Source organism: Lepidochelys kempii, chromosome 11 (assembly GCF_965140265.1).
Source record: "Lepidochelys kempii isolate rLepKem1 chromosome 11, rLepKem1.hap2, whole genome shotgun sequence".
NCBI classification, from domain to species: Eukaryota; Metazoa; Chordata; order Testudines; family Cheloniidae; genus Lepidochelys; species Lepidochelys kempii.
In genome coordinates this window covers 2908533-2921395 of record NC_133266.1, presented here as the reverse complement: position 1 = coordinate 2921395, position 12863 = coordinate 2908533, and the positions used below count along the sequence as shown (strand labels likewise).

The window sequence follows — 12863 nt, the reverse complement described above, 5'->3', positions numbered from 1 at the left end:
AGCCCCGCTCATTACTGGGGCTGGGAACAGGACTCCGCACCCATATCACTGCACCCTCAGGGACAAAACTCTCCCCCCACAGCCTGCAGGGCCGGTACAGCCCCCTCGTGCTCCCTGCGCGCCAGGTGGGGACCCCGGGGCTGGGCCTGTCCCACAGCAGAGCCATGGCTGAGGGGGAGTCTCCATGAGGCTGCTAGCCACCGGCCCCCTGGAGCGCAGCAAAGCGGCCGCGAGCGTTATGGCTGCCTTGCCCGGGGCGTCACACAGCCGGTGATGTGACTCGGGCGAAAGCAGGGCCAGGTGCCTGGAGCTACAGGGAATCTCGCTCCTGTGTCAGAGAGGAGGTGGGGACCCATGCCTGGCTCCAGGGTCTCTCTGTGGGGCGGGCAGAGGCGGACAGGCACCTGTTGCAGCCTAAAGTCACGACCCTGAGTGACTACCGCAAGAATGACGGAGCAGCCAGATGGCTGGGTGCAATGCCACCGCCGGCGTGACCCAGGAGATCCGATTAGATCTGGGCGTCTCAACCAGAGCTCAGACGAGAGCCTGGAGTCAGAGCCCCGGGGGGATGGGGGGGGGAGGCTCACAAACAGGTGATGTGATAGTCTGGCAAAATGGGAGGCGTGTCCCAGTTGGACGGGAGCAGGATCCTCCTATGAGAGAAGGCCGAGGCCCCCTGGACTGGATGATCAGAAAGCTCAGTTTTCACAACGGAAAGAGGCAAATAGCGGGGTCCCCCGAGGATCTGCACTGGGACCTGTGCTGCTCCACATTCTCATAAATGATCTGGGAAAGGGGGCCAAGAGTGAGGCGGCAAAGTTGGCAGATGATACAAAATTACTCAAGATAGGGAAGTCCAAAGCAGACTGCGAAGAGTTACAAAGGGATCTCATGAAACTGACTGGCCGGGCAACAGAACGGCGGATGAAATTCAGTGCTGGTAAATGCAAACGAACGCACGTTGGAAAACAGAGTCCCAACTATACATATAAATGATGGGGTCTAAATTAGCTGTTACCACCCGAGAGAGATCTTGGAGTCACTGTGGAGAGTTCTCTGAAAACATCCACTCAGTGTGCAGCAGCCGTCACAAAAGCGAACTGAATGTTAGGAACCATTAGCAAAGGGATAGAGAATAAGACAGAAAATATCAAAATGCCACTCTCTAAATCCCTGGTTCACCCACACCGTGAATGCTGCCTGCAGTTCTGGTTGCCCCATCTCAAAAAAGATGCATTCAAATTGGAAAAGGTGGGGTTTGGAAGGGCAACAAAAATGACTGGGGGGATGGAGCAGCTTCCATGTGAGGAGCGATTTAAAGGACCAGGACTGTTCAGCTTGGAAAAGAGACAACGAAGGGGGGGATATGAGGGAGGTCCATAAAACCATGAGGGGTGCGGAGAAAGTGACTCGGGCAGCGTTATGTACCCCTTCACAGAACACAAGAACCAGGGGTCACCCAATGAAATTAACAGGTTTTAAACAATCATAAGGAAGTATTTCTTCACACAACGCACAGACAACCTGTGGAACTCCTTGCCAGGGGATGTTGTGAAGGCCAAAAACATAACTGGGTTAAAAAAAAAATGAGATAAGTTCATGGAGGACAGGCCCATCAGTGGCTAGTAGCCAAGATGGTCAGGGACACAACCCCATGCTCCAGGTGTCCCTAAACCTCTGACTGTCAGACACTGGGACTGGATGACAGGGGATGGCTCACTCGCTAATTGCCCTGTTCTGTTCACTCCCTCTGAAGCACCTGGCACCGGCAACTATCAGAGACAGGATCCTGGCTAGATGGACCATTGGTCTGATGCAGAATGGCCATTCTTATATTCTTAATGGACCTTCGTGACCATGAATGTATCGATCTCGGAATCTGGGCTTCCACTTCACACCCTCCTGAGATTCCCGAGTCCCCGTCTGGCTCTGGAACATGATGCCAGGACCTTCCCCATGCTGCGGGGAGGTGGATGGCCTGGCAATCCCAGGAATTGAGGATCCCCACCCCTACAGCTTCCTCTCCCACAGTCAGTTCCACACCCTTCCCGACATCCCTCCCCAGGCCCTCCAACTGGCCACCCGCAGACGAGGAGCGAGGCGGTGACTCTTACCAGGTAGCTATCTCCATGCTTGGACTTGAGCATCTGGGCCACCTCCCTGAGGTTGCTGCGGAAGTTCTGCTCCTCGGCCGAGCTGGGGTACGAGACGGCGATGATCCGCTCGGTGATGTACACCAGGTCCAGCTCGCAGCTGTCCTCTGTGGTCTGGGCCATGCTCACGCTCCTGGGCCAACAAGAAGCAGCCAACTCAGGTCCCAGCAGGGCGCTACAGGCCTGCGGGGCAAAGGTCTAGAGATCTGGAACCCAAACAAGGTGGCATTCCTGCAGCACCCTCCTTCACCAGACGACTGCAAAGCATGTTGCAAGCTGTAGGTCATTAAGACCCGTGAGCTAATTATTATCATCCCCGATCCACAGATGGGCAGGGCAAGGTATGGACATGGAGAGGTCAAGGGGCTCGAGCGAGGACACGTTGAGACTCCCATGGCAGCTCTAGCCATGGAGTTCAGGTGTGGTGGCTGCCCCGGCCCTACTCTAGCCACCAGCTGCCTTGGCGCAGAGACGGGGTCAATTGCCGTGCCAGCCTCTGCACCCAGCCGTGTGCTCTTGGTGCAGCTCATGGCTCTGGGTTCAGCTGTCCAAACGGCCACTGACCATAGCAGGAAGCAGCAGGACCAGCCCGGCTCCTGGAAACCGTGTCCAGAGCTAACCCTCCCAAAGACCCAGCCCGACACCGGTGGGGAGTTAGTAGCAAGCACCCTACAAGGCCCCACAGGTCAAGAGATCCTTCCTGTGCTGACCCAGGCCCCACCTTGTCCGGCCCATCCCCATCTCCAAGTGCCATTCGTTACATACTCCTATTGTTGCCTCTTGGCAACCAGTTCCATATCTCCGGGAGCTTATCTCGGTTACAAAAAATAATCCATTAAATCCAAGTGAAGCCTGGCTGGAACGCACTCCACGGGCCTCTCTCGCTCCTGGCATCTGACCACGGGCCAAGCAAACAGACTGTGGGGTCCTAGATAAGCCTGAGGGAGAGAGCTGCCAAGGCAGCCTATGCCCGCCTGGGGGAGCAATGCTCTGCCCTGCAAGGATGCAGAGGTCACACCTTGACAAGGGCGTGCAGTGTTTCTAAGCAGGGGGTGAGGATTGGAGACCACAGACATCCCGAGGAGATAGAGGAGATGAAGAAAGGGGCACCTGAAGTATGGGTGAGCCCACAAGGACCCCAGAAATGGGCCCTACCCTGCCCGGCACTGAGCATCCCTCCTTCCCACTGCCTTCACTGGAAGCTGAAGGAGCTGAGCGCACTACAGGACAGGGGCTGAAGAACACAGTGGGGAGACACCAAGATGGGGATCAGCCTGGAGCATTCAAGGGAAGGGAGTGGGGGCTGGCCTTAGTCTTGCTGGGAAAATTCTGGTCCCCCTCCTGAAGCTCAGTCCCACAGGAACCATTCGAAGGGGAGAGCGCCCCATCCTGGGATATCCCCCTAGGCAGCACAGCGCCCCCTAGCACCCTGCGAGAGCTCTGGTCAATTACCAACTTGCGGAGGAGCAATCAGCTAATGAACCACCAGCACAAGGGGAAGAAATTCTTCGCTATACCCTAGGCTGGCACCTGGTTATAACCTCAGACTTCAGGCTTCCACGCTGCCATGGTCACAAACCACAGCACCAGCCATCGGCAGGAGGCCCCAAGAGGAGGCCGAGTTCCAGATTCTGATTTTAAACACAAGACTGAGTAGATCGAACAGTAACAAACCCTGTCTACACTGATCTCACACTGCTGGGGAGAGAATGAGGCCAGCGCAGCTCTCCTCACCGGGGGAGAAGTCTCTGCCCATGGCATGGTGCTGGGGGGCAATCACAGGGGTTGTACCTGGAAGGTCTGCCTCGTGGCTGGGCACTTTTGGAGGATTTCGTGGATTCCTAAAGAAAAGAGAGAGAAAAGCAAAGTTACCATCGTGGGGGTTCATCAGAGAGGGAAACAGACAGCAGGGCTCACAGCTCGGGGAACAGTGTCTCCGACCACGCAGATCTCAGAGCTAACGCCTGCCTCCCCATCCCGGTAACAAATCACAAGCAGCCGGGCTAGTCGGGTCTTGAAAATTCAGAGGTTTTGTCTTTTTGTTCAGTTTAGGGTGGGAAACAATTTCAAAGTCTCCAAAATTTACCCAGGTCAGGAAAACCTGTCCTCTGTTTGTCAGCCCTTTCCTGTACTCTGTACACTTCACCTCTGCTTCTCCACCTTCCCTCCCACCCTATAAAGTACCCCACCCCTCCCCAAACTCCTGATCCCTCTCTTACCCCTCCACAGCGCAGCCCCAACCCCCTCACACTCCCTATCCACACAGCACCCCCAGCCAGCCTGGGAGTGAGTCCCTTGCTCCTGCTGCAAATCACAGAAGATTAGGGTTGGAAGAGACCTCAGGAGGTCATCTAGTCCAACCCTCTGCTCAAAGCAGGACCAACCCCAACTAAATCATCCCAGCCAGGGCTTTGTCAAGCCTGACCTTAAAAACCTCTAAGGATGGAGATTCCACCACCTCCCTAGGTAACGCATTCCAGTGCTTCACCACCACCCTCCCAGTGAAATAGAGTTTCCTAATATCCAACCTAGACCTCCCCAACTGCGACTTGCGACCATTACTCCTTTTTCTGTCATCTGCCACCACTGAGAACAGTCTAGATCCATCCTCTTTGGAACCTTCCTTCAGGTATCATAGAATCTCAGGGTTGGAAGGGACCACAGGAGGTCATCTAGTCCAACCCCCTGCTCAAAGCAGGACCAATCCCCAATTTTTGCCCCAGATCCCTAAATGGCCCCCTCAAGGATTGAACTCACAACCCTGGATTTAGCACGCCAATGCTCAAACCCCTGAGCTATCCCTCCCCCCAAGGCTGCTATCAAATCCCCCCTTACTCTTCTCTTCTGCAGACTAAACAAGCCCAGTTCCCTCGTCCTCTCCTCGTAAGTCATGTGCTCCAGCCCCCTAATCATTTTCGTTGCCTTCCGCTGGACTCTCTCCAGTTTGTCCACATCCTTTCTGTAGTGGGGGGCCCAAAACTGGACGCAATACTCCAGGTGTGGCCTCACCAGTGCCCAAGAGAGGGGAATAATCACTTCCCTCGATCTGCTGGCAACGTTCCTACTAACGCAGCCCAATATGCCATTGGCCTTCTTGGCAACAAATCTGCTCCAGCCAAGCTGCATTCTCTCTTCTGGTCAGCGCTGAGGGAGGCCACATGGGGGAAAGAGATTGCTGAGCCTTTCCAGCCATGGGACCTTGCCCTAGCACATCCTTTCCCCAGGTCATCGCTACGGGAAACTTACCCATGCTAGCGCCTCCTGCAGGCCAACAACCCGCCCCCAAACAGCCGTTGGCAGGTGCCTTGTATCTAAGATCCAGCTGGCTTCCAAAGGGTTAAGTCCATCTCTCAGAGCCCTACAGTTATCATGTATGGACCAGATGAGAGGAAGGGGCATTGAAAACCTCCCCTCTTTTTTTCCTGATCTATTTCCAAGTGAAACTCAGATGGATCGATTAATGTCATGAGTTTCTCTGGTCTCAGCCACGCCAGTTGCACAGAACTGTCCGTGCGTGTGCTCCCGGCCCCTGTGCTGTACCGGATGGGGGGCTGGTCTCCACCGAGCAGAGGCCAGGTCTATACCACCAGCAGGACACATTTGCTACCTAACAAGCCAGGCTGCCTGAGCAGCCAGCATTTGCCTTGGCTTGGCTCATCAGAGGAAATGTTTGAGTTCTCAAAGCAGGAAGCGTCTATTTACACACGATCCCCAGCCTCAAGAATCTCATCCACAGCCGGTTTGTTGGGTGACTTCATGACCTCAGCTGAAAAACAGAGTGGGGCTTCCAAAACCCCTCCGTGCATTCACACCTCATTCGTTTTAGGATCTCCAGCCATCAGCGACAAGTCGTTTAAATGCTCATCTTACTTGAGTGGTAAAATCTGACCTCACGGAGGGCCCCACAACGCTGAGCAAACCGCAGACCAGTTCCTTGGCTGGATCCTTCTCGGAGCTATGCCAGGGGACACCAGCTGAGGCTCCAGCCCTAAAGAGCCAAGAGTCGCTACACCCCCTGCAGAAATGCAGCTGCCTCTGGGGTGGAGCGTGGCAGCTGTTTAAAAAAATGCCCGGCATACAACGGCTTAGGACACTAAATGACAATGAATCCTGTACCAGGGTGAAACTGCAGGAGGAGTTTGGGCTCCTGCCGGCACATTCGTTCAGTACTGACTCTGAGAGAAGAGCGCCACCTACTGGGAGTCCCCAAGAGGACACGCAGCGGGAAGCCCTTGTTAGGTCTGGTCAAGGAGCCATCCTTATTCCACACACTGGACAGGCCGGGCTTTAGGACCCACCTAGGACAGTTTTTAGCGGGGGTTCCTGCTTGGCTGCACACACGCACACCCAGCTGGGAGATTTTCAGGAGGATCTGCCCCTTTAAAGGCACCCCTCAGCCACCCCACATAGAATCATAGAATATCAGGGTTGGAAGGGACCCCAGAAGGTCATCTAGTCCAACCCCCTGCTCAAAGCAGGACCAATTCCCAGTTAAATCATCCCAGCCAGGGCTTTGTCAAGCCTGACCTTAAAAACCTCTAAGGAAGGAGATTCTACCACCTTCCTAGGTAACGCATTCCAGTGTTTCACCACCCTCTTAGTGAAAAAGTTTTTCCTAATATCCAATCTAAACCTCCCCCACTGCAACTTGAGACCATTACTCCTCGTTCTGTCATCTGCTACCACTGAGAACAGTCTAGAGCCATCCTCTTTGGAACCCCCTTTCAGGTAGTTGAAAGCAGCTATCAAATCCCCCCTCATTCTTCTCTTCTGCAGGCTAAACAATCCCAGCTCCCTCAGCCTCTCCTCATAACTCATGTGTTCCAGTCCCCTAATCATTTTTGTTGCCCTTCGCTGGACTCTCTCCAATTTATCCACATCCTTCTTGAAGTGTGGGGCCCAAAACTGGACACAGTACTCCAGATGAGGCCTCACCAATGTCGAATACAGGGGAACGATCACGTCCCTCGATCTGCTCGCTATGCCCCTACTTATACATCCCAAAATGCCATTGGCCTTCTTGGCAACAAGGGCACACTGCTGACTCATAGCCAGCTTCTCGTCCACTGTCACCCCTAGGTCCTTTTCCGCAGAACTGCTGCCTAGCCATTCGGTCCCTAGTCTGTAGCGGTGTATTGGATTCTTCCGTCCTAAGTGCAGGACCCTGCACTTATCCTTATTGAACCTCATCAGATTTCTTTTGGCCCAATCCTCCAATTTGTCTAGGTCTTTCTGTATCCTATCCCTCCCCTCCAGCGTATCTACCACTCCTCCCAGTTTAGTATCATCCGCAAATTTGCTGAGAGTGCAATCCACACCATCCTCCAGATCATTTATGAAGATATTGAACAAAACCGGCCCCAGGACCGACCCTTGGGGTACTCCACTTGATACCGGCTGCCAACTAGACATGGAGCCATTGATCACTACCCGTTGAGCCCGACAATCTAGCCAACTTTCTACCCACCTTATAGTGCATTCATCCAGCCCATACTTCCTTAACTTGCTGACAAGAATACTGTGGGAGACCATGTCAAAAGCTTTGCTAAAGTCAAGAAACAATACATCCACTGCTTTCCCTTCATCCACAGAACCAGTAATCTCATCATAAAAGGCGATTAGATTAGTCAGGCATGACCTTCCCTTGGTGAATCCATGCTGGGTACATCCCCAGGGCCACCGCAATGGAAAATATAATCCTAAACGAGAGCAAAGGAGACCCGTCATGCTCGCTGCAAATCACCTTTGCAATGGTTTGATCAGTTGTCATTGAGGAACGGAGGGCTCATTCCCCCACGGGGCCTGTACGCTGTGGAGGGGTTTTCCAGAGGACTCTTGTGTTTGGCCGAAGACATCCAGGGCAGTTTTACCATGGGCTTCAGGGGCAGCAGGTAGGGCGATGCTGAACATCACGGCCACGATCTCCTTCCTCGGCTCCCGGTTGTGGGCAAGTTACCTTTCAAGGTGAGCCAGACCGGTCAAGCCAGCGTAGCAGAAGGCCCTCAGTGTTCTCCGTGAGCCCGTTCTGCTCCCGATCCTTCTGTCTAAGGACCCGCCGTGAGTGACAGCCGAGAGCTCCACCTTTCTCCGCGAGAAATGCCTTTTTCACACAGACTGACAGCCAAGCCCAGGCTCGCTAATCCTGAGCCCGCCGCCCCACGCGCCCAAGGAGTTTGCGTCCATTCTCAGATGTGGCTCCTGACATCTCAGCCTCTGGGAGCTTGCTGCGGAAATCAGCGATGAGGCCGAGCTGCGGAGAAAAAGCCACTCGCTGGGCTTCCTCCGAGTCCAAACTCATCGCCTTAGGTTGGGTCTACACTGCAGCTGCCTGCGAGCCTCCCAGGCAGGGGAGACAGCTCCTGCCAGCAGGGCTGGAGCCGGCGTGCTGAAAGTAGCAGTGTGGCTGTTTGCAGCTTGGGCTGGAGCTCAGGCCCACCCGACTCCCTGCGTCCGCGCTCGGGTGGCTAGACCGAGGCTCCACCAGAGCCGCTACCTCCACACTGCTAGCTCAGATCCCGCTAGCACGGGTCGTCCGACTGCTGGCTGCAGTGTGGACGGGACCCACTGCAGCGCGTGGCCGTCAGGCGGACATTGCTGGGTGGACGCTGGGATTCCACCAGGTGACGGCCTGCTTGAATGCTGCAGTGAACCCAGAAGGGGGCTGGGCATGGACCTGGATTTCGGCACGGCCTCCTGCAGGGCACGAGGGGGCTGAGCAGACACCGGGCGGCCCTACCTCCCAAACACCTGGCTCGCTCCCCCTCGGGGACGTCCACACGGCAAAGAAAAACCCGCAGCACCGAGCCTCTGGGTCCGTCAGCACCGCGGCTTTGTCTTCGCAGTGTGGGCGTCCCCTTCGAGGCTTCCGATGGTGACCCCCGCCCCCCCCTCCTCCTCTGCCCAAAAACAGACAAACAGTGAGGGCAACACCACGCTTCCAGAAGCAGAGAGGCACTGGGCTGCAGGCTTCCGGGGTGCCTGGAGCCACGACTGGCCTTTGCCCTCCTGCTCCAGGCTGTCCTCAGGGCAGCAGGGGTCAGTATATCGGGCACGATCGGACAGACAAAGCCCCCTGCACCGGGGAATCACACTCATGCCGGGATCCTTGCCCACGCCGCCCAGTGGCCTCCAGCACGGGGCACGCACCGTGCCAGGTCCCCTCCAGCATGTGCAGTTCGCTCCCGTGGCCCCTCTCAGTCCCTGCTGCTCCCAGCTGGCATGAGGGCATCCTAGGAGCCCGAGCAGGAATCAGCGAGGGGTGCCAATGGACCCAGGAGCCAGGAGCACCAGTCCGCAGTGCTAACCGCCGGACCACACCCACCCCCGCGGGGCTAGAACCGACGTGCCTCTGAGATCGGGCCAGGCTGGGCACGTTCGGAGGGAGGAATCACATGGCCGCGAAGCAGGTCAGCAGCAGCCTTTGCCTGCTGCCCGCTCTGTACCCTTCCTTTAAGGAAATGAGACCGGACAGCCCCCGGGAAATCTCTTGCGCTGATGGCCAGGGCCTGTCAGAGCATCTCCCGCTCCATCGCCACAGTGATGTACACCCCCTGGCCCTCCTACTCCATCTTTCACCACTGGGGAGGCGACAAGCCCATTTCCAACCCCATCTTGGGGTGCGTAAACCCCAGGGCAAAGCCGAGCAGCGTGGACCCGCGGCCCTCTCTCCCCTCCCACCACCGCCTCGGCCCCTTCCCCCCTTGGCCCACGGATTTACCTTGGACCAGGTGAAGCTCCTGCTAATCCGCCTCCAAGGCATGGCCGCTCCTCTGCCCCGAGACCTTCCCAAGCAATCCCCCCACCGGGGCAGCGAATCTGAGCTGCAGCCCACTGCAGAGCTAGGTCACTGCGGTGGGGTTACTGGAAGGGTGTGAGGCTGGAACAGGCCCCGCGCTCAGTCATTCTGCCTCTAGGTCTGAGCTCCCCCGTCCCCTCCACTTCGCGGCTCACCACAAGCGAGCTCCTGGTCCGTTCGCTCAGGGAACCGCCCCCGCCCCACTCCTCCGGCCCCCTCCCGCCCAGCAGAAGAATCAGGCAGCTATCAGCTGATAGCAATAAGAACAGGCCAGGCTAATGTTATTAAGGGCTTCTGATGAGCAGCAGCCAAGATCCGAGCTGCAGGGAGGGAGAAGCTACAAAAGATCCCTTCTCGTGCAACAGGCTGGGGCGATCCCTGCCTCGCGGGGCTGGCTCCACATGAGTGAGACCGGACCCCATCCACTGCCCATTTACCTAGCGTAGCGCTGAGCAAATAGCGCAGGCATGGCCAGACGGGCGCGGACCCTCGGCTCCATCTGGCTCACGGTCCCGTCTCTGACCAGAGCAGCCCCAGGGGGAGAAGAACATGGCAGTAGCAGACGGGGCAGGATCTGCCCCCACAGTAGGTCCTGGTTTGCATGAGGTTTAATAGCCTTTCCGCACTCGTTGTGAGAACTCGGGCTAGTCCTGATAGCCAGTTAAATGTCCAGGCCTCGTGTGTTACACAGAACACCCAGCAGGGCCTCTCTATTTTCCAGACACTTTCTCCTCCAACACCTTCCTGGGGGTGTAGCTCCCCCGATTCTGGTCTCGGGTCCAACTTGTAACGACTGCCAGCACTCCCAGCAACCGAACCGGTGTCCAGTCTCTTGCAGGTTTGCTGGCAGAAGAGAGTTTTCAGGGGGCCGGGGAAAATCTGGGGGGGCAAATGTCTTCGTGCTGGTGTGACAAACCAGCCTCTGGCCCAAAGCTACTGCTCTGGTCTCCCATAATGCCTTGCCCCGGGCATCCCTTTGTCCAGACAGATCTGCTCAGCGTGCCAGGCGCTGCCAGGTGACCCGGCCTCGCCAGCGCCTTGCTCTCCATGAAGACCGTGAAATGCCAGCTCCTGCCCTGGAGGCTGCCATGGGTGTGCTGGGTGGGGACCCCGGGGGGAGAGGAGTCACGCCTGTTTCACTTCACTTCTAAGGGAAGAGCAGGCAAGTGAAGCGGCAAATGAGCCGCCAAAGCAGGAGCGGAGGTTTTGGGGGGCTGCAGCCAACCGCCACCCGCCTGACACCGGCTCCTGGCACTCCCTGCAAAATAGACTTTTCATGTAAATTGCAACGAACACAGTGGCTCCGGCAGACCTCTGTCCAAGTCACACTCCCCCCCCCAACCCTCCCCCACCTCGCTCCCAAGAGGGGGGCATGGCTGGATTGCCCTGCAGAGGTGCTCTGCCTAGCTGCAGAGCCAGAAGGCGAGGCAATAAATCGGTATTAAGGTGCACTGACAGCACAGGGCAGGGGAAGCCTGCGCTGAACCTGCCTGCTAAAGTCAGGCGAAAATGATGTAACAACAGCCCCTCGCTCTAACACCGGGCTTTTCCTCAGTCGCTCTCAAAGCACCTTTACAAAGGAGGTCTCATCAGCCCCATCTGACACAGGGGGGCGACACGGTCCCACGGGCGGCGACTGGATTGCAATGACCTTTTCTTGGACTGATTAACTGAGACCTGGTCAGGCTGGCCACGATTCATGGGATTAAACGGTGCCAGCAGCTGCGATTCACAGACGGCTCCCCCCCCCCCCCCCGCTCCCCTGCCGCAGACCCCTGAAGGGAGAGGGGAGCCGTGCCCAAATCTGACTGGGAAGCAAAGATCCAAAAGACAGATCGGGCAGCAGGTCTGGCAATTAACGAAGCTCCAGGCCGTTTGCATTACGCTAGCCACGCCCCCGCATATTTACCGTAGCAGGGGTGGAAAGGGAGCGCAGGGAAGCGCTGGGTCCTGGCAGGATAATTCTCCTGAAACCGGTAACGCATCCAAGTTCTAATACCCAATAAATACACTCTGATCGGCAACGGCTCCAGCAAACTAGCCACATACGCGCCCTTAGCCAGGGAGACCGGCCTTGTGGCAGGGACTCGGGAACTCAGGGTTCAGTTCCCAGCTCTGACACCAACTTTCTGTTTGACCTTGGCCATGTCACTTTGCCTCCACTGCCCATCTGTGAAACGGGGCCAGTCAACCTTCTCTGGTCTCGTTAGCCTGGAAGATCTTTGGGGCAGAGGCTTTTACCCTGTGCCTGGGCAGTGCCTGGTACTATGGGGTCTCTGGGTGCTGCTGCAACCCCACCCCTTGGCAGCTTCTGCTCCCGCTAACAATGCCCCCTATGGAACGGCGGTGCGGATCAGATGCGAATTTCAACTGCACAGCCCCGGGCGTTGCTGCTGCCTCGTGGCCACAAACAGCACTTAAACCTATTGTCAGACGCCCGCAAGGATGTTTACAGCTGCTCACGTAATGGAAAAAAACCCGATGCCAACAAAGGGCCGCTTTGCTGCTGCAGACAGAAGCCTCGTTCAGTTTAATTCCACAGGATTTAGCTCACTAGTTAATTTGTTTGGGCTGGATGGTTAGGCCCACAGCCGCGGAGCCAGGCTCCAACGCTCTCTCGTCTGGGGAGATGGGGGTACGGGCTCGTGGTGCTGGGAGAACCGCAAAAGATTGGATGGGTCTCCTTGGAGAAGACTTCAATAGCAGCATATGCAAGGTGGTCATCTCACAGGAGATTTCTCGTGCTGGCCTGACTCCATGACACCTCCTGCATGGGTCCTCAGACCGTCCACTGCCCCTCCCTGCTGGCCCCCAGGATGCAGCGGGAATTAAAATTAAGAGGGACAACGTTTTATCAGCCCTTTCTCGGCTCTGCAGAAATGCTCCCAGACGCGTTCCAGCTCCGTGAGAAAGCT

General features: G+C 56.5%; 1 protein-coding gene across 25 annotated transcripts in view; it reads right to left on the bottom strand.

Annotated features, from left to right (window-relative positions):
* Nucleotides 1-12863, bottom strand: part of TNS1 (tensin 1) — a 274551-nt gene that overhangs the window by 129712 nt on the left and 131976 nt on the right. For 13 of the 25 annotated variants that reach the window (XM_073304965.1, XM_073304974.1, XM_073304973.1 and 10 more), the window contains 2 exons: nucleotides 3888-3994; nucleotides 2115-2286 (listed from right to left, as the gene is read on the bottom strand). In XM_073304965.1, the coding sequence (XP_073161066.1) occupies nucleotides 2115-2286; nucleotides 3888-3994 (279 nt within the window). Of the gene's footprint in view, nucleotides 1-2114; nucleotides 2337-3887; nucleotides 3995-12863 lie in introns of all 25 variants that reach the window. The other 12 variants (XM_073304970.1, XM_073304978.1, XM_073304990.1 and 9 more) reach the window with 2 other exon arrangements.